A 26223-nucleotide genomic window follows, 5' to 3' on the forward strand; every position below is an offset into this window, starting at 1 on the left:
AACATTTTATAATTTTATTGATGAATGTGCACATTACAGTTGATGGTATAAATCCTCAGCTCTGAGCTGCAGCTAATTCTCATTACTGATGTTTTTAATAAATGTAAATATACAGGACGTGATTATAAAACTTGAACATTATTAAAGTGTGTAACATCACGTCTGGGTGTTTGTGGGGATTTTTACTGATGCAGGAGTTTTTATCAAATTCAGTTTGTAAAATATTAAATCGTTTAACATTTTCCAGATGATTATTATTCATGAATATTCATTAAAAATAAAAATATTTGTGTTGATATGGAGGTGAAAATATTCCTGGTCCTGGATATGATTCAGCTGAATTTCAGCTCGTTGTGAATTAACTGAGAATCTCGTTCTCTCCGTTCGCGTCCTGCTCGTAAACGTAACAGCCCACCTCACCAATGTTCACACCTTTTGGCCCAAACAGGTAGCCGTAGCAGGGCACGTGACAATACGGCCGACCTTCGTGCTGAAAAACACCGCAAATAAATAAATAATAAATCATTAATCGCACAAAATAACAACGTATTTATACAGCTGAAGAAATTCAGGAAAATTATAACTTATTTCATTTGTTCACAAATTTCATGACTATAATATTTAAACAAAACTTACTGCTATAAAATGTGATATTTTAGTGGTGTTTATTTATTTACCATTTAATAGTCTTGTTAATCTATTATTCAGTTATAATTTATTTGTTCTGCCCAACTTAATCATAACTGCTTCATAATTTAATATTCATTTTATTCAAGTCGCAGCACATTTCATGCTTATATAATTAATGTGATTTTACACACATTACATAGACACTGAAATGAAAGGGAATATTTAACATTTTGCTATTTATGAACGTATTTATATGATTTTGAAAGTGCAGCTAAATCATAACTTCATTTAAAATGTCATATTTTACTCTAACACTCGTTTGTTGTATATTTGATCTGATGTCATCTGAAATACAACTTTGCAAAACATTTTAACTAAACATGTTAAAGTAAAACATCATACTGTTAAAACTTAGTAAAAATAATGTCAATATTTTAATATTTGTGTTATGTTCTTTACATTTATACAGATATATTTTACAATAAATACAGTTATTCCACTTCTACTGTAGGAACAATGAGAGATTATATTTCTGATAAACAATTTATCATTATTTACAAATGATTTCAAAATGCATATTTATCTTTTAATATTTAACATGTTTAATATTGTTTGAATGGTGAGATTAATATTTCATATTTATCTCATCTCATCTCATTATCTGTAGCTGCTTTATCCTGTTCTACAGGGTCGCAGGCGAGCTGGAGCCTATCCCAGCTGACTACGGGCGAAAGGCGGGGTTCACCCTGGACAAGTCGCCAGGTCATCACAGGGCTGACACATAGACACAGACAACCATTCACACTCACATTCACACCTACGCTCAATTTAGAGTCACCAGTTAACCTAACCTGCATGTCTTTGGACTGTGGGGGAAACCGGAGCACCCGGAGGAAACCCACGCGGACACGGGGAGAACATGCAAACTCCACACAGAAAGGCCCTCGCCGGCCCCGGGGCTCGAACCCAGGACCTTCTTGCTGTGAGGCGACAGCGCTAACCACTACACCACCGGGCCGCCCATTTCATATTTATATTATAACTAAATTATAAGTAAATTAAATGTTTAATATTTGAACTGATATTCTGTCATATCAAACAAATATTTAACAATTATTCTCCAAAGGTGAAGTGAATATCTGTGAATAATAACTGAGACGAAGTCGAGATCACCGAGTCTGAGGTGAATAATTGTTTCAGTGTAAACACAGGTGATTATTTAAAATAAAAATCATTTCAAACTTCAAAATCTTCATGTCAGTGTAATAACTTTGCGGCGCAGACTCGTCTCACTGATCTACACCGAGTCACATAAAATCCTTTGTTTTGAAATCGATAAAATAAATCCCAGCTCCACCTCCCTTTGAATAGTTTTAGACCAAACTTCGGAGCGTCTTTAGTGCTTTTAGGAACAGTGTTTTCTTTCATCATCTGTAATTCTTCCTCACTTACGGTGACGAAGCGATTGGAGACGTTTTGCCGAGTCGCTCGAGGGGATTATCGAGAAATAAATAGTCAGAATCTCTCGACCAATCAGAGCGCATGATTTCCTGTAATCACCTGCGTATTTATACTAAACACATTTAGACATTCATCACTATTAACATATTAATAACTTTAATATAAAATGTTTTTGCTTCACTTTGTGTGTGTGTGTGTGTGTGTGTGTGTGTGTGTGTGTGTAATACCTCAGCGTGTCCTCCAGAGGTCAGTGTTTTTTTGCACCTCTCACAGCGCAGACACGGTCGGTGCCAGTTACGACCCAGTGACATCACTCTCTCCGCTGAGGAACACACACACGACATCAGTAAAGAGGTAATCCAAATACAGTGGACTGTAAAACTAAGTCTGTAAAAAAAAAAATCATGAATTGTGAACTGTTATTATTATTATTATTATTATAAAGTCAAGGTTCTGAAACATCTTTCAGAATAACAGAAACTTCTTTCTGTGAAGGTCATTTGATACCATAATAACCTACAAATACAACCCTGTTTCCAAAAAAAGTTGGGACGCTGTGAAAAACAAATAAAAGCAGAATGTGAAGATTTGCACATCATGGAAACCCGATATTTCACTGAAAATTGTACAAAGACAACATATCAAATATTGAAACTGAGAAATTTTGTTTTTTGAAAAATATTTGCTCATTTTGAATTTGATGTCAGCAACAAGTTTCAAAAAAGTTGGGATAAGAACAGCAAAAGACTGAAAAAGTTGTGTAATACTTAAAAAAAGAAACCAACTAATTTGTCTAATTGTCATCAGGTCAGTAAGATGATTGGGTATAAAAAGACCTTTCCAGAGAGGCGGAGTCTCTCAGAAGTAAAGACAGGGAGGGGTTCACCGCTCTGTGAAAGACTGTGTGGGCAAACAGTGCAACAATTTAAGAATAACGTTCCTCAATGTAAAACTGCAAAGAATTTGTGGATCACATCATCTATGGTCCATAATATCATTAAAAGATTCAGAGAATCTGGAGAAATCTCTGTCTGCAAGAGACAAGGCTGAAAACTGACACTGGATGCCTGTGATCTTCAGGCCCTCAGGAGACACTGCATTAAAAGCAGACACGTGTCTGTAGTGGAAATCACTGTATGGGCTCAGGAACACTTCAGAAAACCATCGTCTGTGAAAACAGTTCATTACTGCATCCACAAATGCAAGTTAAAACCAGATATAAACAATATCCAGAAACCCCGCCCCCTTCTCTGGGCCCGAGCTCTTTTACGATGGACTGAGGCGAAGTGGAAAACTGTCCCGAGGTCTGACGAATCAAAAGTAGAAATTCTATTTAGAAATCATGGACACCACGTCCTCCAGGCTAAAGAGGAGAGGGACCATCCGGCTTGTTATCAGTGCACAGTGATGGTATGAGGGGGCGTTAGTGCACATGACATGGGGAGCTTGTACATCTGGGAAGACATCATTAATGCTGAATGATATAAACACGTTTCAGAGCAATATGCTGCCATCCAGACAAAATCTTTTTCAGGGAAGGCCTTCCTTCTTTCAGCAAGACAACGCCAAACCGCTTTCTGCACATATTAAAACTGCATGACTCCGAAGTAAAAGAGTCCGGGTGCTAAACTGGCCTGCTGCAGTCCAGACCTGTCGCCCATTAAAACATTTGGTGCATTATGAAGCGCAAAAATATGACAAAGGAGACTCCGAACTGTTGAGCAACTGAAATTGTATATCAGGCAAGAATGGGACAACATTTCTCTTTCAAAACTACAGCAGTTGGTCTCCTCAGTTCCCAAACATTTACAGAGTGTTGGTAAAAGTAGAGGTGATGCAACACAGCGGTAAACACGCCCCGTCCCAACTTTTCTGAAACGTGTTGCTGACATCAAATTCAAAATTAGCATATATTTTTCAAAAAATAATAAAATTACTCAGTTTCAACATTTGATATGCTGTCTTTGGACTATTTTCAATGAAATACAGGGTTTCAATGATTTGAAAATGATCACTTTCTGTTTTTATTTATATTTCACACAGCATCCAGACTTTTTTGGAACTGGGGTTGTACATTCATAAGCGGTTATAATGCATTCAGACATGAGATACACTTCTATAATCATCTAAGAAAAGCCGTGACAGTTTATAAAGAGGGATATAATTTCTCATTTCTCACACACACTCACCAAAGTAAACGACTTTCCCGCAGCCGGGACACAGAGACGTCTCGCCGGAAAACATTCGTATCGGGGCAGCTGGTACTGCGCGTACACACACACACACACACACACGCACACGCACAAAACATCTTGAAACAAAAATGAACCCTGTATTTGTTTGATTTTAACAATGCACATTGTCATAAAGCAACTTTATAGAATTATATAAACCTCTTCATAATTCTGTACAGGCCACACCCACTTGTCAGTGTAACATTCTGATAGAGTAACTCGGAAACCATTCATGAACACAAACACGGCAGGAAGTGAACAATCAGAATGGGACATTAACATTCCAGAATGTTCCAGGACATTCCGTTGTCGTGTGTGTGTGTGTGTGTGTGAGAGCACGTGTGTTACCTTTGGGCTGATGATGCTCGATGTGAGAGTTGGACCATGGTGTCGTGGGTGAAACCTCTAAAGATCCATCACATAGTGTCTGAGTGGGTGTGTCATAAATATAAGACCCCGCTCCTCCAATATTCACACCTACCAATGAAAACCACAAAGGGGTTTCCAGAGTTAAAGTACAGTACAACAGTTCAGGTTCGGCGACACACAGTAACATGTTAGTTAATGTCTTTTTCTCACCTTTTGGACCAAACATGGTTCCATAGCAGGGTGTGTGACAGTATGGCAACCCGTCATGCTGTTAAAGACAAAAAAAACAGTGTCATTATCAAAAATGATAATTAATCTAATAATTAAGATAAGATACACTTTATTCATCACTCGGTGGGGAAATCGACATATTCCAGCAGCTCACAGATAGAAAAAGAGTCTGGAATAAACAGTAACAAAAACAGAGTGCAATAAAAGTATAAAAAACTGATAAAAAAAAAAATCTCATCTCATTATCTGTAGCCGCTTTATCCTGTTCTACAGGGTCGCAGGCGAGCTGGATCCTATCCCAGCTGACTACGGGCAAAAGGCAGGGTTCACCCTGGACAAGTCGCCAGGTCATCACAGGGCTGACACATAGACACAGACAACCATTCACACTCACATTCACACCTACGCTCAATTTAGAGTCACCAGTTAACCTAACCTGCATGTCTTTGGACTGTGGGGGAAACCGGAGCACCCGGAGGAAACCCACGCTGACACGGGGAGAACATGCAAACTCCACACAGAAAGGCCCTCGCCGGCCACGGGGCTCGAACCCAGGACCTTCTTGCTGTGAGGCGACAGCGCTAACCACTACACCACCGTGCTGCCCTTAATTTAAAGCTTAAAAAAGTTATTAATTTACAAAAAAGGAAATCGAACAAATCCACCAGAATTTAAGTACACGATGGAAAATTTCACACATTTCCAACTTCATGGTTTCTAGTGACCCTTTATACCTGGAATTTTAAGATGGCTAAATTAAAGTTCAGTAAACTGCTTATGTTGCGGTAAAATCTCTAACACTGGATGGAATGGAAAGTTAAATATTTTAAATACGTTTATATATTTACCCATATTTATGTTACGGTATTTTGGCATGGGGTCGGACCTACAAATCCAACCTAACTAGGATTTCAACAGGACAAAATAAGTGTATTAGAAATATTTTCTTTGCCAGTGTGAAGGAACACACTGCTCCTTTATATAATATCCTTGAAATCTTAAGTTTTGAGAATACTTTCAAATTGAATGTGTCTGTATATACTAGCGTACAAAACTGTAAATAGTAATAAGTCAGTAGTTCCTAAAGCGTTTAGAAATTTGCTCAGGATGGCGAACGAATGACATTCTTCCAACACCAGAGTTTCAGCTCAGGGGAATATTGTTCATTCACCTGCCAAGACAAATTACGGTAAATTTTCCTGTCAGTTTTCCGTCTCCAAACTCTGGGAAGGAAGGAATTCCCACAAGAATCAAAAACTTAGGATCACTTCCATGATATAAATCAGCCTTAAAATCTTACTTTAAACCAACAATAAGCATTTATTTCTTTATACCCTAAAAATTCTACGACAAGTTATCAGCTCAGTGTGTGCGTTAGTGTATGTATAGAGTTGTGTGTAAATAAGTTTAGTGTATTTAGCTGCAATATATATTTGTGTAGTTCTCTTGTTCTAACAACAACAAAATAATTGTAATATGACGTGGCTGACTGTTGACACAAAAGTCTCTACTATTTCAACAGCCACACACACCTTACATCAATAACTGTATCAACTATTGTTTGCAAGTTCTTTTTCCTGTTATATATAATTGTATTAAGCATTTTAGTAAATTTCTCATATTATATATTGTGTGAATAAAGTTGAGTTGAATTATATTCACCATAAACAACTCGTATATTCAGTAAAAATAATGTGCAAATAAATAAACTAGGGGCGGCACGGTGGTGTAGTGGTTAGCGCTGTCGCCTCACAGCAAGAAGGTCCGGGTTCGAGCCCCGGGGCCGGCGAGGGCCTTTCTGTGCGGAGTTTGCATGTTCTCCCCGTGTCCGCGTGGGTTTCCTCCGGGTGCTCCGGTTTCCCCCACAGTCCAAAGACATGCAGGTTAGGTTAACTGGTGACTCTAAATTGAGCGTAGGTGTGAATGTGAGTGTGAATGGTTGTCTGTGTCTATGTGTCAGCCCTGTGATGACCTGGCGACTTGTCCAGGGTGAACCCCGCCTTTCGCCCGTAGTCAGCTGGGATAGGCTCCAGCTCGCCTGCAACCCTGTAGAACAGGATAAAGCGGCTAGAGATAATGAGATGAGATAAATAAACTACTTCTGTTTAACTCTTTTTACCAGAGGACAAAAAATGTCCACACTCTGTTTAGGGCGTGTCTGTGTTCAGCATCAGATTTATTCATGATGTCACACTCCACAGTCGCAGTTCATGGCTCTTATGAAAGTAGTATTTATATTTTTTAGATAGTCGATTAGGTTTAAATGTGATAAGTATATTATTACAGGTGCGTACGGTGTTTTACTGTTAAAGGAGCTGTAGTTGTGCCGTGTGTTGTTTCTGTAGCAGTGTTATTGTGGAGCGGTGAGGGTTGTTTGGCCAGCAGGGGGCGCACACCGCTCCTGTTTACCATCACCGTGCTCACCAGCAGCTAAACACACAATCACGATACTACACACACACGCACACACACAACAGCATCCTTATTAATCTTATAACAGACTCATGGTGATAAAATATTCCATATGTTTATACGTTTATTCATGACTTACTTTGATTATGATTTGAATAAATGTAAATTTAAAATTCATGCTGGATTTAAGTTCAGACTCGTATCTGTCCAGCGTTCTTGATGGAAATTAACACTTGGCTGAGAGTCACACTCAAATCGAACAAAAGAGCAGTGTGTGTGTGTGTGTGTGTGTGTGTGTGTGTGTGTGTGTCCCCATAGTTTCCATTCTGTCTCGCCTCAGCTACTGAGTTTTTCTCCAGATCCTTAAAAAGGCCTCAGACTGAAACCACACACACACACACACACACACACACTCTTTGCCAAGCCAAAGTATTTTTAAAAAATATTTTCCCAAAGTGTTCCCGTGTGTGTGTGTGTGTGTGTGTGTGAGCACATTCCAGCTCGCAGGGTGAAGGAGAATGAGATTTAAACACTGATGTGATTTTAAGGTGCAGATTTACCTCCTGACCTCATCACACTCACACACTCCTCCCTCTCTCCTACCTGAAGAATTCCAGAGCTTTTTTTGGTCTCTCTCTCTCTCACACACACACACACACACACACACTGAATTATTTTTAGTGCAGACAGAAGGTGTGGTTGTTATCTGAGTGATTGTTGTGTGACTGCCCAGTTATTCAGACAGGAAGTTCCACACAGGATATGACATCACACTTAAGTATGTGCTGGTCTCTGGAGTGTTATTTCTTTCTTTAAGAATTTAGTCAGAGTTTGTAGATCTTTGCACATGGATGGGGTGGATGTGAAAACTCTGAAGATAGAAATGAAGTGACAGACGCCACTGTCTCAAAGTGTACAGTAAAATATTAAAACATGTCCAATAAACAGAAGCTTAAATAAAAATACAGGAAGAACACGCGACCAATCACATACTCAGTGAGATCAGCTTTAACCTCATGAGAGAGAGAGAGAGAGAGAGAGAGAGAGAGGTGTGTGTGTGTGTGTGTGTGTGTGTGTGTGTGTGTGTGTGTGTGTGTGTGTGTGCCTGCCTGTGCCGACATGGCAGCCCTCACTTTCACTGTCTGATGCTGAGACTGAAAATAACATCACAAGATAAAGATAGGTGACTCTGTTTCAGAGAGAGACAGAGGGACAGTCAGAGAGATAGTGAGACAAAGGCAGTCAGACAGGGAGACAGAGAGTCAGTGAGACAAAGGCAGTCAGACAGGGAGACAGTGAGACAAAGGCAGGGAGATGGAGAGACAGTGAGACAAAGACAGGGAGATGGAGAGACAGTGAAACAGAGGCAAGGAGACGGAGAGACAGTGAGACAAAGGCAGTGAGATGGAGAGACAGTGAGACAAAGGCAGTGAGATGGAGAGACAGTGAGACAAAGGCAGTGAGACGGAGAGACACAGACAAAGGCAGTCAGACAGGGAGACAGTGAGACAAAGGCAGGGAGACGGAGAGACAGCGAGACAAAGGCAGGGAGACAGGGAGAGACAGTGAGACAAAGGCAGGGAGAAAGGGAGAGACAGTGAGACAAAGGCAGGGAGACAGCGAGACAAAGGCAGGGAGACAGCGAGACAAAGGCAGGGAGACAGCGAGACAAAGGCAGGGAGACAGAGAGACAGTGAGACAAAGGCAGGGAGATGGAGAGACAGTGAGACAAAGGCAGGGAGATGGAGAGACAGTGAGACAAAGACAGGGAGACAGTGAGACAAAGGCAGGGAGACAGTGAGACAAAGGCAGGGAGATGGAGAGACAGTGAGACAAAGGCAGGGAGATGGAGAGATAGTGAGACAAAGGCAGGGAGACGGACAGACAGTGAGACAAAGGCAGGGAGACGGACAAACAGCGAGACAAAGGCAGGGAGACAGAGAAACAGCGAGACAGAGAGACAGCGAGACAAAGGCAGGGAGACGGAGAGACAGCGAGACAAAGGCAGGGAGACGGAGAGACAGCGAGACAAAGGCAGGGAGATGGAGAGACAAAGGCAGGGAGATGGAGAGACAGTGAGACAAAGGCAGGGAGACGGAGAGACAGTGAAACAAAGGCAGGGAGATGGAAAGACAGTGAGACAAAGGCAGTCAGACAGGGAGACAGTGAGACAAAGGCAGGGAGATGGAGAGACAGTGAGACAAAGGCAGGGAGATGGAGAGACAGTGAGACAAAAGCAGTCAGACAGGGTGAAAGTGCGACATTATGTAAGAAACATGATGAATAAGTGACCCAGTCTCCAGTGTTAGTCATTAACACACCATAATAATTTGGAGAGAACCAGCTGTGTTATTGTTAAAGTACATTCTCTCTCTCTCTCTTTCTCTCTCTGACACACCTGTATTTATAACTATAAACCTCTGTATATGTTTTTAGTTAATATATTTATGGAATTGTAGAGGAGGCAGATCCAAGTGCAGGTAAACAGATACTCTATACTCCCTCACTCTATGATATCGTATCTTCCATGCCTGCTCCCTCAGGGAGGTCGTATCCTCTCTACCCCCTCTCTCTGTGAGGTCGTATCTTCCATGCCTGCTCCCTCAGGGAGATCGTATCCTCTCTACCCCCTCTCTCTGTGAGGTCGTATCTTCCATGCCCGGTCTTTCTGTGAGGTCGTATCCTCTATACCTGCTCTCTCTGTGAGGTCGTATCCTCTATACACGCTCTCTCAGGGAGGTCTTATCCTCTATACACACTCTCTCAGGGAGGTCTTATCCTCTAAACCCACCCTCTCAGGGAGGTCTTATCCTCTATACCCGCCCTCTCAGGGAGCTCGTATCCTCTATACCCCCTCTCTCCGTTAGGTCTTGTCCGCCATACCCCCTCTCGCCGTGAGGTTGTAACTTCCATGCCTGCTCTCTCACGGAGGTTGTATCCTCTATACCCCCTCTCTCCGTGAGGTCATATCCGCCATACCCCCTCTCCCCATGAGGTCGTATCCTCCATACCCCCTCTCCCCATGAGGTCGTATCCTCTATACCCGCCCTCTCAAGGAGGTCTTGTCCTCTATACCCGCCCTCTCAGGGAGGTCTTGTCCCCTATACCCGTCCTCTCAGGGAGGTCTTGTCCCCTATACCCGCCCTCTCAGGGAGGTTTTGTCCCCTATACCCGCCCTCTCAGGGAGGTCTTGTCCTCCATAATCCCTCTCTCCGTGAGGTTGTATCTTCCATGGCCGCTCACTCAGGGAGGTCATATCCTCTCTACCCCCTCTCTCTGTGAGGTCGTATCTTCCATGGCCACTCTCTCAGGGAGGTCGTATCCTCTATACCCGCTCTCTCAGTGAGGTCATATCTCCCATGCCTGCTCTCTCCATGAGGTCGTATCCTCCATACCCCCCTCTCTCCATAAAGTCGTATCTTCCATGGCCGCTCTCTCCATGAGGTCGTATCCTCTATACCCGCTCTCTCCGTGAGATCGTATCCTCTATATCCGCTCTCTCCGTGAGGTCATATCCCCTATACCCGCTCTCTCCGTGAGGTCGTATCCTCGACACCCGCTCTCTCCGTGAGGTCGTATCCTCTACACCTGCTCTCTCCATGAGGTCGTATCCTCTACACCTGCTCTCTCCGTGAGGTCGTATCCTCTACACCTGCTCTATCTGTGAGGTCTTATCCTCTTTACCCCCTCTCTCCATGAGGTCATATTCTCTTTATCCCCTCTCTCTGTGAAGTCATATTCTCTTTATCCCCCCTCTCCATGAGGTTGTATCTTCTATGCCTGCTCTCTCAGGGAGGTCGTATCCTCTATACCCGCTCTCTCTGTGAGGTCGTATCTGCCATACCCCCTCTCTCAGGGAAGTCATATCCTCTACACCCGCTCTCTCTGTGAGGTCGTATCTGCCATACCCCCTCTCTCAGGGAGGTCATATCCTCTACACCTGCTCTCTCCGTGAGGTCGTATCTGCCATACCCCCTCTCTCAGGGAGGTCATATCCTCTACACCTGCTCTATCTGTGAGGTCTTATCCTCTTTACCCCCTCTCTCTGTGAGGTCATATCTTCTATACCCCCTCTCTCTGTGAGGTCATGTCCTCCATAACCCCTCTCTCCATGAGGTCGTATCCTCCATACCCCCTCTCTCCGTGAGGTCGTATCTTCCACGCCCGCTCACTCCAGGAGATCATATCCTCTATACCCACTCTCTCCGTGAGGTTGTATCCTCTATACCCACTCTCTCTGTGAGGTCATATCTTCTATGCCTGCTCTCTCAGGGAGGTCATATCCTCTACACCTGCTCTCTCTGTGAGGTCGTATCTGCCATACCCCCTCTCTCAGGGAGGTCATATCCTCTACACCTGCTCTATCTGTGAGGTCTTATCCTCTTTACCCCCTCTCTCTGTGAGGTCATATCTTCTATACCCCCTCTCTCTGTGAGGTCATGTCCTCCATAACCCCTCTCTCCGTGAGGTCGTATCCTCCATACCCCCTCTCTCCGTGAGGTCGTATCTTCCACGCCCGCTCACTCCAGGAGATCATATCCTCTATACCCACTCTCTCCGTGAGGTTGTATCCTCTATACCCCCTCTCTCTGTGAGGTCATATCTTCCATGCCTGCTCTCTCAGGGAGGTCATATCCTCTATACCTCCTCCTTCCGTGAGGTCGTGTCCTCTACACCTGCTCTCTCCGTTAGGTCATATCCTCTACATCTGCTCTCTCCGTTAGGTCATATCCTCTACATCTGCTCTCTCTGTGAGGTCGTATCTTCTATACCCGCTCTCTCTGTGAGGTCGTATCCTCTATACTCGCTCTCTCTGTGAGGTCATATCCTCTATACCCACCCTCTCTGTGAGGTCGTATCTTCTATACCCACTCTCTCTGTGAGGTCGTATCTTCTATACTCACTCTCTGTGAGGTCATGTCCTCCATAACCCCTCTCTCCGTGAGGTCGTATCTTCTATACCCACTCTCTCCGTGAGGTCGTATCTTCCATGCCCGCTCACTCCAGATCATCATATCCTCTATACCCACTCTCTCCGTGAGGTCGTATCCTCTATACCCCCTCTCTCTGTGAGGTCATATCTTCCATGCCTGCTCTCTCAGGGAGGTCATATCCTCTATACCCCCTCCTTCCGTGAGGTCGTGTCCTCTACACCTGCTCTCTCCGTTAGGTCATATCCTCTACATCTGCTCTCTCTGTGAGGTTGTATCTTCTATACCCGCTCTCTCTGTGAGGTCGTATCCTCTATACTCGCTCTCTCTGTGAGGTCATATCCTCTATACCCACTCTCTCTGTGAGGTCGTATCTTCTATACCCACTCTCTCTGTGAGGTCGTATCTTCTATACTCACTCTCTGTGAGGTCATATCCTCCGTGGCCGCTCTCTCAGCGAGGTCATATTCTCAGTGCCCACTCTCTCGGCGAGGTCATATCCTCCATGCCCGCTGTCTTGGTAAAGTTGTATCCTCTATACCCGCTCTCTCCATGAGGTCGTATCTTCTGTGCCTGCTCTTTCCGTAAGGTCGTATCCTCTATACTGCTCTGTTAGTGAGATCATATCCTCCAGACCCACCCTCTCAGTGAGGTCATATCCTCTGTGCCTGCTATCTTGGTGAGGTCATATCCTCTATGCCCACTCTCTCCGTGAGGTCGTATCCTCTATACCCCCTCTCTCCGTGAGGTCATATCTTCCATGCCTGCTCTCTCAGGGAGGTCATATCCTCTATACCCCCTCTCTCCATCAGGTTGTGTTCTCTACACACTCTCTCTATGAGGTCGTGTTCTCTCTGCCTGCTGTCTCCATGAGGTTGTATACTCTGTACTGGTCTCTCGGTGAGGTCATATCCTTCATACCATTCTCTCCGTGAGGTCGTATCTTCCATGCCCGCTCACTCCAGATCATCATATCCTCTATACCCACTCTCTCCGTGAGGTCGTATCCTCTATACCCCCTCTCTCTGTGAGGTCATATCTTCCATGCCTGCTCTCTCAGGGAGGTCATATCCTCTATACCCCCTCCTTCCGTGAGGTCATGTCCTCTACACCTGCTCTCTCCGTTAGGTCATATCCTCTACATCTGCTCTCTCTGTGAGGTCGTATCTTCTATACCCGCTCTCTCTGTGAGGTCGTATCCTCTATACTCGCTCTCTCTGTGAGGTCATATCCTCTATACCCACTCTCTCTGTGAGGTCGTATCTTCTATACCCACTCTCTCTGTGAGGTCGTATCTTCTATACTCACTCTCTGTGAGGTCATATCCTCCGTGGCCGCTCTCTCAGCGAGGTCATATTCTCAGTGCCCGCTCTCTCGGCGAGGTCATATCCTCCATGCCCGCTGTCTTGGTAAAGTTGTATCCTCTATACCCGCTCTCTCCATGAGGTCGTATCTTCTGTGCCTGCTCTTTCCGTAAGGTCGTATCCTCTATACTGCTCTGTTAGTGAGATCATATCCTCCAGACCCACCCTCTCAGTGAGGTCATATCCTCTGTGCCTGCTATCTTGGTGAGGTCATATCCTCTATGCCCACTCTCCGTGAGGTCGTATCCTCTATACCCCCTCTCTCCGTGAGGTCATATCTTCCATGCCTGCTCTCTCAGGGAGGTCATATCCTCTATACCCCCTCTCTCCATCAGGTTGTGTTCTCTACACACTCTATGAGGTCGTGTTCTCTACACCCCCTCTCTCAATGAGGTCGTATCCTCTCTGCCTGCTGTCTCCATGAGGTTGTATACTCTGTACTGGTCTCTCGGTGAGGTCATATCCTTCATACCATTCTCTCCATGAGGTCGTGTTCTCCATGCCCGCTCTCTCCGCGAGGTCGTGTCCCCCATGCCCGCTCTCTCCGCGAGGTCGTGTCCCCCATGCCCGCTCTCTCCGCGAGGTCGTGTCCCCCATGCCCGCTCTCTCCGCGAGGTCGTGTCCCCCATGCCCGCTCTCTCCGCGAGGCCGTGTCCCCCATGCCCGCTCTCTCCGCGAGGCCGTGTCCCCCATGCCCGCTCTCTCCGCGAGGCCGTGTCCTCCATGCCCGCTCTCTCCGCGAGGCCGTGTCCTCCATGCCCGCTCTCTCCGCGAGGCCGTGTCCTCCATGCCCGCTCTCTCCGCGAGGCCGTGTCCTCCATGCCCGCTCTCTCCGCGAGGTCGTGTCCTCCATGCCCGCTCTCTCTGAGGTTGTGTCCTCTGTTTGTTTTTTTTTTAAATTTCCCTGAGGGAACCCGCTCAAAGGGATCAATAAAGTTCTATCTAATCTAATCTAATGCTCGCTCTCTCCGTGAGGTTGTATTCTTACATGGGTGTTTATAACACTCCTATGCTGAGAGCACCCAACTCATCCTCTCCTTTCCTCCCTCAGACATTCATGTTTCTGTACTGATCACAGCCTGTCTCATCATGGTTAGCAGGTCCTCAGCTGAAATTTAATCCCAGGAAAACTGAGCTGCTGTACATTCCTGGAGATGCACTCCTTTATCCAGATCTTGATCTCCCTGGACAACTCTCAGATCTGTCACTGCATGCCACTTTCGGCTAACCATGAACAACTAGCTGTCCTTCTTGCCTCAAACTGCTCATCTGACACACGCAAGCTGAATTCTCCTTTACATCATCAGAAGGACACTCAGGCGCTAGTTCAGTCCTTTGTCATTTTGAGACTAGACTACTGCAACTCACTCAGGGTAGGTCTGCCTCTGCGTGCCATTCGCCCTTTGTAACTGATCCAGAATGCAGCTGCATGACTTATTTTCAATTTTCCCAAGTTTTCTGATACCACCCACTGCTGCGCTCCCTCCACTGGCTTCCAGATTTGAAACATTGATGCTTACTTCCAAAGTCTAAACCAGACCAGCACCCACCTACCTTAAAGCACTTATCACACTACACCCTCTCTCTAATCTACTGGTCTCACCATCTCCCAGGGTACAAGGAAGACCTGCATCAACACATGACTGTCCTGCACCCAGGTATTGAATGAACTTCAGCCAGGTGGTGAATGAAAGACCTCCCTCTTCACCAGGACCTTAAATCAATATTTGTTTTAAAATAATTCCTTGTGTTGTTTCTCCTCAGTTTTAAAATGATGCTGCTCTTAGTCTTTGACCAAGTGAATCAGGATGAGGATGTGTTTGACAGACTCTAAAGCACTTAGAACTAGAAGTTGCTCTGGATAAAAGCATCCGCTAAATCCTGTAAATCTAAATTAGCATTTTATTTTCTAGTTTTACATTCATCAAGGGTGGCACGGTGGTGTAGTGGTTAGCGCTGTCGCCTCACAGCAAGAAGGTCCTGGGTTCGAGCCCCGGGGCCGGCGAGGGCCTTTCTGTGTGGAGTTTGCATGTTCTCCCCGTGTCCGCGTGGGTTTCCTCCGGGTGCTCCGGTTTCCCCCACAGTCCAAAGACATGCAGGTTAGGTTAACTGGTGACTCTAAATTGAGCGTAGCTGTGAATGTGAGTGTGAATGGTTGTCTGTGTCTATGTGTCAGCCCTGTGATGACCTGGCGACTTGTCCAGGGTGTACCCCGCCTTTCGCCCGTAGTCAGCTGGGATAGGATCCAGCTTGCCTGCGACCCTGTAGAAGGATAAAGCGGCTACAGATAATGAGATGAGATGAGACGTTCATCAAGTATAAAGTAACTTTTTCAGAAAATGTTCATTTTTAAAAATAGCATTCTGTTTACTTGTTTTTCACATGAATACTGCACCTGTGTGTGTGTGTGTGTGTGTGTGGTTAATAATATGCAGAATTATAATTTCTGTTGAACGCTCATTCCACTTTACCAGTACACTGTTTACCTTCGTTACACAGAGCCATTAAATAAAGGCTTCTGATTCTAAAAAAAAAATCTCCAGGCACCATTGCACACACTCTCTCTCTCTCTCTCTCTCTCGCTGATAAATTAAACAGTGCTCTGTGTCTCTCTCTCTCTCTCTCTCTCTCTCTGTCTGTCTGTCTCTCTCTCTCTCTCTCTCTCTCTCTCTGTCTCTCTGATAAATTAAACAGTGCCCTGTCTCTCTTGGTCCTGATTCCTGATTCTCCTTGTTGACCTTTAACTCTGAGGCAGTGGGGTCAAAGGTCACAAGTCATGCCTCCTTACCTCAGCATGGCCTCCAGGAGAGAGAATCTTATTACAGCGTTCACATTTCAGACAGAAACGGTGCCAGTTCTTCCCCAGAGAGCTCACCTTCTCCGCTACAATGCACAACAACACACACACACACACACACACACACACAATTTTGAAAATATCCACTGAGTGTCATTTGTTAAAATAGTGATTATTGTTTACATTTACACAATTACTGTTTACATTTGCAGTGACGGTGTTTGAGGGATGTGCTGTAATTACACACACACACACACACACACACACACACACACACACACACACACACTTCTGATCCTCATGGTTGGTCTAGTGAAGTAATTATAGGAAGTATAAACTCCTGGTGCCCTTCATGTCCTACACAGAAGTGTTTGGGATTCAGCTCCTACTTCTCACACTCCAGGTCAGACAGGATTAGTTTTCCATGTGGAGGTGTGAAACATAATTAGTTCTGGAGGATCTCTGGGTTTTTTAGCCCGAATCCGTTATTTTTTTATTACGGATCACGGAATATTTTCTCTTCTATAAACTGAGCAGGGAATAACTCCAGGTAATATACAGTACAGTCTATCCTGTCTCAATTGACATGTGGGAAAAGAGTGTTTTCTTCATTATAAAGACTCTCCAGGAAGCACTCACTCTGTTCTCCTTCCTGTTGTCTCCCACTGAAATGAAAAGTTTAAAACACAGAACAATAAAATATAGATGAGGTTTCAGAGGAGAAGTTTAATACCTTATACAAGCCATTCCCAAACTTAAGAATGCCACAGCCCAATTTGAAAACTGAAAATGTTCTGTGATCCACCCAAACCTTTAATAGCCACTGCTTCATTTGAACTCTTTCCCCACCCATGATGAGATCTATGTTCCAGATCAAAAATAGGTCAAAGACATGAAGAATAACAATTTATATCCCATGTCTTTGTTTTACACTGCAGCCCTGCTATAATGAACTCCTTTACTACAAACTTTAACACACCAAGTTCGTGTCCCCCACCTTTAATGACAATCAGTCTTAAAAAAACAACAACAACCCATCACTGAGCCATGTGCTCCTCTTCTCCCAGAGACAAACAATAAGTAATCAAGTCCACAGTCAAGTGAACAATACGTGTTCACACCATCAAGCAAAAGCTTAACAAGCCTCGCTTAGGTGTCGATCACTAATAATTATCAAGAATGGTGATCATTGATTTCAAAAAATCCCTTAAGAGTACTTTATTTTATGAGCTAAAAGCAGTTTTACTCAAGTCTTTACTCTGTAAGTGCTCAGAGTGTGCAGCGCCATTAGGACTAATTACCATGCACCTGTTCTGGATTAGAGTGAAATCACAGCGCACACTTATCAGGACTCAATAAACACAGACGTTGTGAAGTAGACACGCTGTACCAAGTGTCTCACATTACCAAGCCTTAGTATCTGCGTGTTGTTTTACTGGTTTTGACTTGCTTTTGTATTTGCCTTTGCTTTTTTTTTTTTAAAGATATTTTTTTTGGGCTTTTTGCACCTTTATTGGATAGGACAGTGTAGAGACAGGAAATGAGCGGGAGAGAGAGAGACGGGAAGGGATCGGGAAATGACCTCGGGCCGGAATCGAACCCGGGTCGCCCGCATTCATGGTATGGCGCCTTAACCACCTGAGCCACGACGCCCCCGCCTTTGCCTTTGTGATCATCTCTGATATTCTCTTTGTGCCTCACTCGACCGTTGCCCGTTCCACGACCCTGCCTTTGTGCTACTTTATTGAACAGTTTGCCTGCTTGTTTGTAAATAAACTCTTCCTGCAATTACATCCGTCATCTGTCTCCATTACGCGACACTCGTAAACCTAAGATACTCTCCATTGAAGACAAACTTCATATCCTGGAGCGTCTAAAGCGCGGTGAGAAAGCAACAAATGTGTCTAAAGAATACAGTATCCCCCAAAAAATTACATTTCAACTTTTAAAGCAAAAGAAAAAAAGGGCTCAGAGACTTCGTCCATAACTGCACTCAACATGACGGGTTGAAAATAATAATAAGTTCAATTTATATAGCGCCTTTCACAAAACCAAAGGTCGCTTTACAGTTATAAATAAATAAATAAATAAATAAATAAATAAAGTCAGTCCACCAAATAGAAGCCAGGATGTCATTCCAATGGTGTAGCAGCCACAGTCCCACCAAAAGGCAAATGAAAACAAGTCCCACACTGCTAGCACAGCTGCCGTGAGGCCGCCGGCAACATCACTCGGAACACCACGCCATGGATCCACAAAGCGAGCACAGAAGCACCGCCACGCAGAGCGCTGGTGTGTCCCAAACCGCCTGCACAACCACCGCGACGCCACCGAGCAACATCGCTCAGAACATCACGCCAAGCACTAAAGCACAGAGTGCTGGACAACCACGATGTTAAAATGAGCAACGAGCTCACTGCAGTCCATAGCTGGGAGCGCAGGCATCACCCACAGCAAACCAAGGCTTGGAGGGAACCGACGCCCAAAACTGGGTCCGGAGCTACACCACAACCGGCGGACAAAACACTCAAACAAAAACAAACATCAAACTACACAAACACAAAAAAATAAAAAATAAATTAAATTAAATTAAAAAAAAGAGAGAAAATAGAATAAAAAAAGCTCCGGTGAGAAGCGGCAGCCAGAATGCGCACGACGTACTTTCAACCGGAAGCGGAAAAAGGAAAAAAAAGAAGATACGGCAAGCAAACGACAACGTGTGTGACTTATTTCTGTCACTTTGTAAATATGTAAGCGAGTTAAACATAAATATAAATCACACACAGTTGGTCTTGTTTTATGTAAGACTGAGTGTTTGGTGTGACAAGTGGCTCCATTTCAGGATTACGAACTTTTCGGTATAACGATCTATTTGGACATCCCCCAGGGAGGAGTTTGTTCATTATAGTTTGGTTGCAGTGCACTTGACTGATTGCTTGTTTGCTTACTTATCACAACCCTGTGGCCCACCTGCAGTACCTTTACAATCCACCAGGGGGTAGAGCCCACACTTTGGGAAACACTGCCTTATACCATTACTGCATCCACCCTACACAGTCCACCTTATATGTCCAATAAGGAGCCATGTGGGACTCCTTAGTCTAGTCCTCTAGGTTGTGTGTTCTAAACACAGCTGCATGAACATCTGCTCCTAACTGATAAGGAACTTATTTACTTTTTTTGGATAATATGTAAAAGATTAATTTTACAAGATGAATCTGATCATTTGACTTTAACAGATCCTTGGTCTCGGCCTGATGGCACTAGTCCTTCAATCACATGGACAAAGCTCGTGTTCTTCTCGTGAACAAACGCACACTTAACATGGAAAGTGTCCAGACTTCAGCGTGCTGAAGGTTTTGATTTTGACAGATTCTAAAGCAAGGAAACCCTCTAAAGTCCCAAACACAGATTATGTCCAGAACATAAGGACAAGCGCCAAGTCATTAAACCCTGAACTAAAGGAACTGGTGATGAACCTCAGACTCCTGCATCGATCTCCACCAAAAGAGAAGAAAGAAAGGAGTCAAGTTTCAAAGGTAAACAAATAATTCACAGAGACGTAATGTCATGTCACATCCACTCACAGTCCTGCTCTAAAGAACTCTACTGTTCAGTGTACTGACTCTCAACATAACATATTTAGTACACTATATAGTGCACGTGTAGGGAGCAGGGATCTGAACATCAAGTGGTGTCCTAGTGACCTGTCTAGAGTTTAGAGGTCATCATTTCAGCCCTGATAGTACGTTTATAGAAAGACTAGTGACCTGTATTCCAAATGAATCTGTAGTGGATGTGTAGTGCCCTAGGTAGGGCGTACGGTACAAGTGATTATAGATTATATCTCACCCTGTTGTAGGGTGTTTGGATATTTAGGGTTGGGGCGACGTCTTGGTCTCCTTTGTGTCCTTAAGATTCGTAAATATCATGTCAGTGTTTGTCCAGTACCTCCCACAGAGCTCAGTGTCCGGCCTCAGTGAGCCTGGAATGTGTGTGTGTGTGTGTGTGTGTGTGTGTGTAACAAAAGACACCTCAGGAATGTGCACTGGTCAGTGCAGGAGCCAGACGGGATGAAGTTCAGTGTAAGTTCTTATTTTCTTCCCTCAGTAGGATATAATGGACAAACAAAGTGTGTGTAAGTGTGTGTGTGTGTGTGTGTGAGAGAGAGAATTCCTAAACACTAAAAAACACTGACTCCTACACCCTACATAGTGCACAGTGGAGTTCATCACACAGCGAGGGTTAAATACTAAAATTACATACATCAGTGTTCACACCTCAGACATACGGTGGATATAAAAGTTTGCCCCCCCCCCCCGAAAAATCGCAAGTTTTTCACGATGTTAAAAAAATTAACCCAAGTTAAATGAGGTCAGATCTTTTTCCACATTTAACGTGAAACAGTAACCAAAACCATTCAAGAGGAAAAAACAATTAAAAAGCATTTTAGGAGGAAAAAGAAAAAACCTTGTACATACAATAACCTGGCTGCATAAGTAAGTGCACCCTTTCATAACAGGTCATGTGACTGCTCAGAACGAACCGATCACATCCAGACTCCTGTTCAAGAGTAAATATCATACACCTGTTACTACTGAAGTGATTCTGATGAACCTCAATTAAAGATGCACTGATTCTCTACGAGTTTCTTCACATCATCTCGGGTTCATCCGACTGCTGAAGCTGAAATGTTTACAAAACATGGACAGGATCTCAATGTGGAAGCATATCGAGCAGGAAGAATTTCCAAAACATTAAATGTATCATGGAACGCCATGAAGACCACCACCATCATCATCATCATCATCATCGAGTGGAGAAAATGGAGCACCACAGTGACGTCACCAAGAACAGGACGTCCCTCCAAAACAGACAAAAAGAGAAGAAGAAACCTTATCATGGAGGCTACTGAGGGACCTCCAGCAATGTTAAAGGAGCTGCAGGAACATGTGGTGAGGACTGAACACTCCCTGCATGTGATGGCAAACAGGGCGGATAGACAGAAACACCTTCTCACGAAAAACAAACAAGCATCCAAACTCACCAGAATCACCCCAAAGCGTACGCTCAGCACGTTACACACACTTTAAATGCGCATATTTATACACTCCCCGGCCACTTTAATAGGAACTTGTTGTCGATTCTAAGATCCCTGTTCTTGGCTGCAGGAGTGGAACCCAATGTGTTCTTCTTTCTCCTGTTTCATGCTGAGATGCTTTTCTGCTCACCACAGTTGTAAAGAGTGATTATATGAGTTACTATATCCTTCTTGGCCAAAAAAAAAAAAGCTTGAACCACCTCAGATCTGTCCATTTCCCTCTGACCCTCTCTTATCAACAAGGTGTTTGTTTCCACCCACAGAACTGTCGCTCACTCACTCAGTGTTTTTTGTTTTCTGCACCATTCTGTGTAAACTCTAGAGACTGCTGTGTGTGAAAACCCCAGGAGATCAGCAGCTTCTGAAATACTCAAACCAAAAATACTCATCTGGCTCAAACCAGCACCCATACCACAGTGAGAGAAAGTCACACTTCACTGTGAGATCACAGTTTTTCCCGTTCTGATGTTGGAACATTGTGAACATTAACTGAAGCTCTGCATGATTTGATGCATCGTGCTGGCTGATTAAAGAACTGCATCAAACAGCAGGTGGATGGATGGGTGTTCCTAATAAAGTGGCCAGTGAGTATAATTATACACAGCACAATATATAGTTAAACATATTTACACACAAGACATTATTTATTATACACACTTCTATTCCTTCAACTGGATCTCAGTACCGTAAGAATCTCATTCCCTTTATATATTATATATATATATATTTTAAATCCAGGATAAACTGCGGAATATATGAAGTGACAGTAAATTCTAAAGTCTAAACCATGCGGCGAAATGTTTGACAGTCTCATGAGACCAAGGTACAACTTTTTGGGCATAATTCTAAAAAAAAAATGTGTTTGGCACAAGAACAAGGAAGCGCATCATCTACAGAGCACCATAGCCACGGTGAAGCATGGTGGTGGCAGCATGACGCTATGGTTCTGCTTCTCTTCGGCGACAACTGGCGCTCTAGTCAAGATAGAGGAAACAATGGAGATCTCCAAATACCAGTCTTTTTCAGCACAAACCCTCAGGCGCTGAAGATGAAGATGAAGAAAAATTTCACCTTCCAGCACAATAACGACCCAAAGCACAAATCCAAAGTCAACAGACAAACAGCTTCAGAAGAAGATCAGTGTTTTGGAACAGTCCGATCAGAGCCTAATATCTAAATCCAATAAAACCTGTGGAATGACCTGACGAGGGCGGCACGGTGGTGTAGTGGTTAGCGCTGTCGCCTCACAGCAAGAAGGTCCGGGTTCGAGCCCCGTGGCCGGCGAGGGCCTTTCTGTGTGGAGTTTGCATGTTCTCCCCGTGTCCGCGTGGGTTTCCTCCGGGTGCTCCGGTTTCCCCCACAGTCCAAAGACATGCAGGTTAGGTTAACTGGTGACTCTAAATTGAGCGTAGGTGTGAATGTGAGTGTGAATGGTTGTCTGTGTCTATGTGTCAGCCCTGTGATGACCTGGCGACTTGTCCAGGGTGTACCCCGCCTTTCGCCCGTAGTCAGCTGGGATAGGCTCCAGCTCGCCTGCGACCCTGTAGAACAGGATAAAGCAGCTACAGATAATGAGATGAGATGACCTGACGAGGGCTGTGTGCAGGAGATCCGCTCGCTGTCTGATCGATCTGTTTCACAAACAAAAGGTGCTTCTTTTCTCCCTAAAACTTTGACAGTGTTTGTTTTTCTCTTGAATGTTGCTGTTTGTTATTATCTCATCCAGCCGACAGGTGATGAGTTTATCCCATCATGTGTTGTCCGGTGTCGTCCATATTTCAAGAAAATTTCTTCTTCTCGCAATTCTTCACTGATTTTTATTCTTTTTGGCAGGAAGGTAGGTCTGCCTGGGGTGCATGTAGCTTCTACCCAAATTTGCATAATTGCAATTAATAATGTAGATATGGAGTAATTAATCAATCCCTAATGAGCAGTTTCCACACAAATCACTTCTTCTCCCTCAATTCTTCACCAACCAGGGATGAGAGTGGGTCCTGATGAAAAAAGCAGAAAATCTGTAATAAGGGGGGTCCGGGCGGGGGGGATGGGCAGACAGACACCCCCGGGAATTTTTTTTTTCAAAATGAGACCTTACACGCCCCATTTCCTGCAATCTGAGCTGTAGTTAATTAAAACACCTGATGCCTATTTTAATACTTATTGAAACAAAAACACTATTATATAGAACAACATGTATCAAAATCAATATGTGTTTTGCATTAATTCAAAATAATATCTACATTTTATGGGGACTGGTTATTACTCATTGTCAACATCACTTGTTTTTCTAAAAAAAGTCAATTAAAATTCATAGTTATTTACAGTTCCATTAATAATTCAAATTTTCATATATTCAATATATTGAATTAAATAAAAACATTCATATCTTATGGAAACTGACCTTTTCCTAATGTCCACATTATTGTATATGATTTCTTCACAAAGTCTATTTAAACTTTAAAGTTATACAGTTATCAACACTGTCCGCTATAATTCAAATCATCATATATTCAATGTATTGAATCAAACAAATGCGTATTTTATGGGGACTGTCTTTATCTTACTGTCCACATCACTTGTATGTTTTCTTCAAAAGGAAAATGTCTATTTACACTTTTTACAGTTTAGTTATTTACAGTTCCCAGTTATTTTTGAAACAAATTTTCATTTTATCATTTAGAATTCAGCTTCGGCTTCTTGGCCAAAGCCAAAAGCTCATCAGTCCTCTTTTTTCCTTTTTCTTTCATTAGCCAGCGCCTCCTGTGTTTTTACATTCTCTAACCCGGCTCTCTCGCTTTCCTTTTGCTTTGATAAACTTGTTTTTTATACCAGCATCAATTTCACGTACCTTCGCTTCATCTCGCTTGTCAACAGTATTCGGCATCTTGAGAAAAAACCACCGATTAGAGGAAAGTATTTTTGATATGCAGCTCACGAACATGTGTAAGTTTTGATAAAAGAAAGTGGATGTGGGTGCCTTTGTAAAAACTGTTTTGATTGGCTATTATGGTCTTGACGTCGATGTTTTGACCAATAACAATGTAGATAACACGAATTTTACATCACATTCAACGAGATTAAATGAGACTAAAGATGACGACTTACAAATAACGTGTAAACATCGTTGGAGTTAATAAAGTTTGAACAGCATGAAGGAACATACCCCAACCCCCCGAAATTAATTAAAAAAATTCTCAACGGATTTGGCGTAATATAAAAAGGTCGTTTTTTTACTCAAAAAAAGCGGAAATCCGCCGAAAAGTGGAAAACTCTCATCCCTGACCAATTTGATTCTTTCTGGCATGAAGGTAGGGGGACCTAAGGTGCATATAACTTCTACCCAGATTTGCTTCATTACAATTATTAATGATGTTATGGACTAATTAAGCCTTGATGCGCAGTTCAACAAAAACCTGTCAATTCCTCACCATTTTGGATTCTTTCTGGTAAATACCGGTACAGTAGGTCGGTATTCCTAGAGTGGATATCGCGTCTATATATACCGTAGCTTGCATATAGTGAATATAGCCTGCAATATTTACTGCGCAATGTGACCCACTTTAGATCGTTCCTTCTGGAGCAGACAGGACCAGAGTGAGCTGCAGTCACTGACGGTCTCATTTCACATTAAAGGCGGAAAAAGATCTGACATGACTGACCTTGGTTTCATTTTTTTACATAATAAAAACCTGAAGTTCCTTCAGAACAGGAAATAACTTGTCTCTGGGATGCTCCCCAACATTGAATAACTTTAATATAAACCGGTAAAGTGTGCAACGTTTCTGACGTTATTATAAAATGAATTGTAATTGTTGGCAAATTGCTGTGGTATCAGTGGAATAACACACTGTGGACTGTGGTTATACAAAAATAATGCACTTCAGGGGGTTGAGACACTCAGATGTGTGGATTATCTTTGTATAATAGCGCGGTCTGGGGCGTGTAATTTCTTACATATCGCCCCTTTAAAGTCTACAAATTGTTTTTTGCATGCAGGGTATCAGAGGAGACGCATCTTAAGACATCAGAGGCATCACTTATCTCAAAGAGGGATTGTTTTATAGATAAATTTCTGAAATGATTACAGTGTAAGGCGTAAACATGGCCCTCTACACCCTGCATAGTGCACATGGAAGTGAAGTGCTCAGAGAGAAATGTCCACTACGCCCTACGTTAGTGAGCACTTCTGTAGAAATGATGCTTTTTCTTCCCCTGAGTTTGTGGATTAAACTCCAAATGGATGGTTTAAAATAAAATCTCCTCCATTCTATCCAGCGCCCTGCGTTACAGACATGTTCCCTAGATCCAGGCTGAAACAAACCTCTGTACCCTACTTAGGGTGCATGAGTGATTCTTATTCTCCTTATTCTGGAGTGCACTTAGTCTGTGAGGAAATGTAAAGAAAATGTAGGGAATATTTCTCCAACAGGAAGCCATTCAGAAGCAGCTGAAGAACAGAATAAATGCTCTGAAACACAGGATGATATCTGACTGTAAATATCTGAGTCAGGATCTAAATGCAAAATCATTTATCACTTCAACACAAAGTTCACTTTCACTCTTTTGTTCCTCACTGTTGAGAGAAAGAAGAAGAGAGAGATTAGTGTCTTACCGAAGAACACTGGCTTCTCACATCTGGGGCATCTGGAGCTCATGGCAGAGGAGTGAGAGGGAAGGACAAGCAGGCGCGCGC

The 26223-nt window shown here is 43.5% G+C and overlaps 1 protein-coding gene across 1 annotated transcript; it reads right to left on the bottom strand.

Moving 5' to 3' along the window:
• Nucleotides 1–26223, bottom strand: crip3 (cysteine-rich protein 3). Its single transcript, XM_060933258.1, has 7 exons — nucleotides 26143–26223; nucleotides 16421–16515; nucleotides 4905–4962; nucleotides 4674–4802; nucleotides 4281–4355; nucleotides 2319–2413; nucleotides 1–490 (listed from the first exon to the last, which is right to left on the bottom strand). Exons 1-7 carry the CDS (start codon nucleotides 26183–26185, stop codon nucleotides 359–361), a joined length of 627 nt encoding a protein of 208 aa, XP_060789241.1. The 5' UTR covers nucleotides 26186–26223; the 3' UTR covers nucleotides 1–358.

This window comes from Neoarius graeffei, chromosome 11 (genome assembly GCF_027579695.1).
Source record: "Neoarius graeffei isolate fNeoGra1 chromosome 11, fNeoGra1.pri, whole genome shotgun sequence".
Lineage (NCBI taxonomy): Eukaryota > Metazoa > Chordata > Actinopteri > Siluriformes > Ariidae > Neoarius > Neoarius graeffei.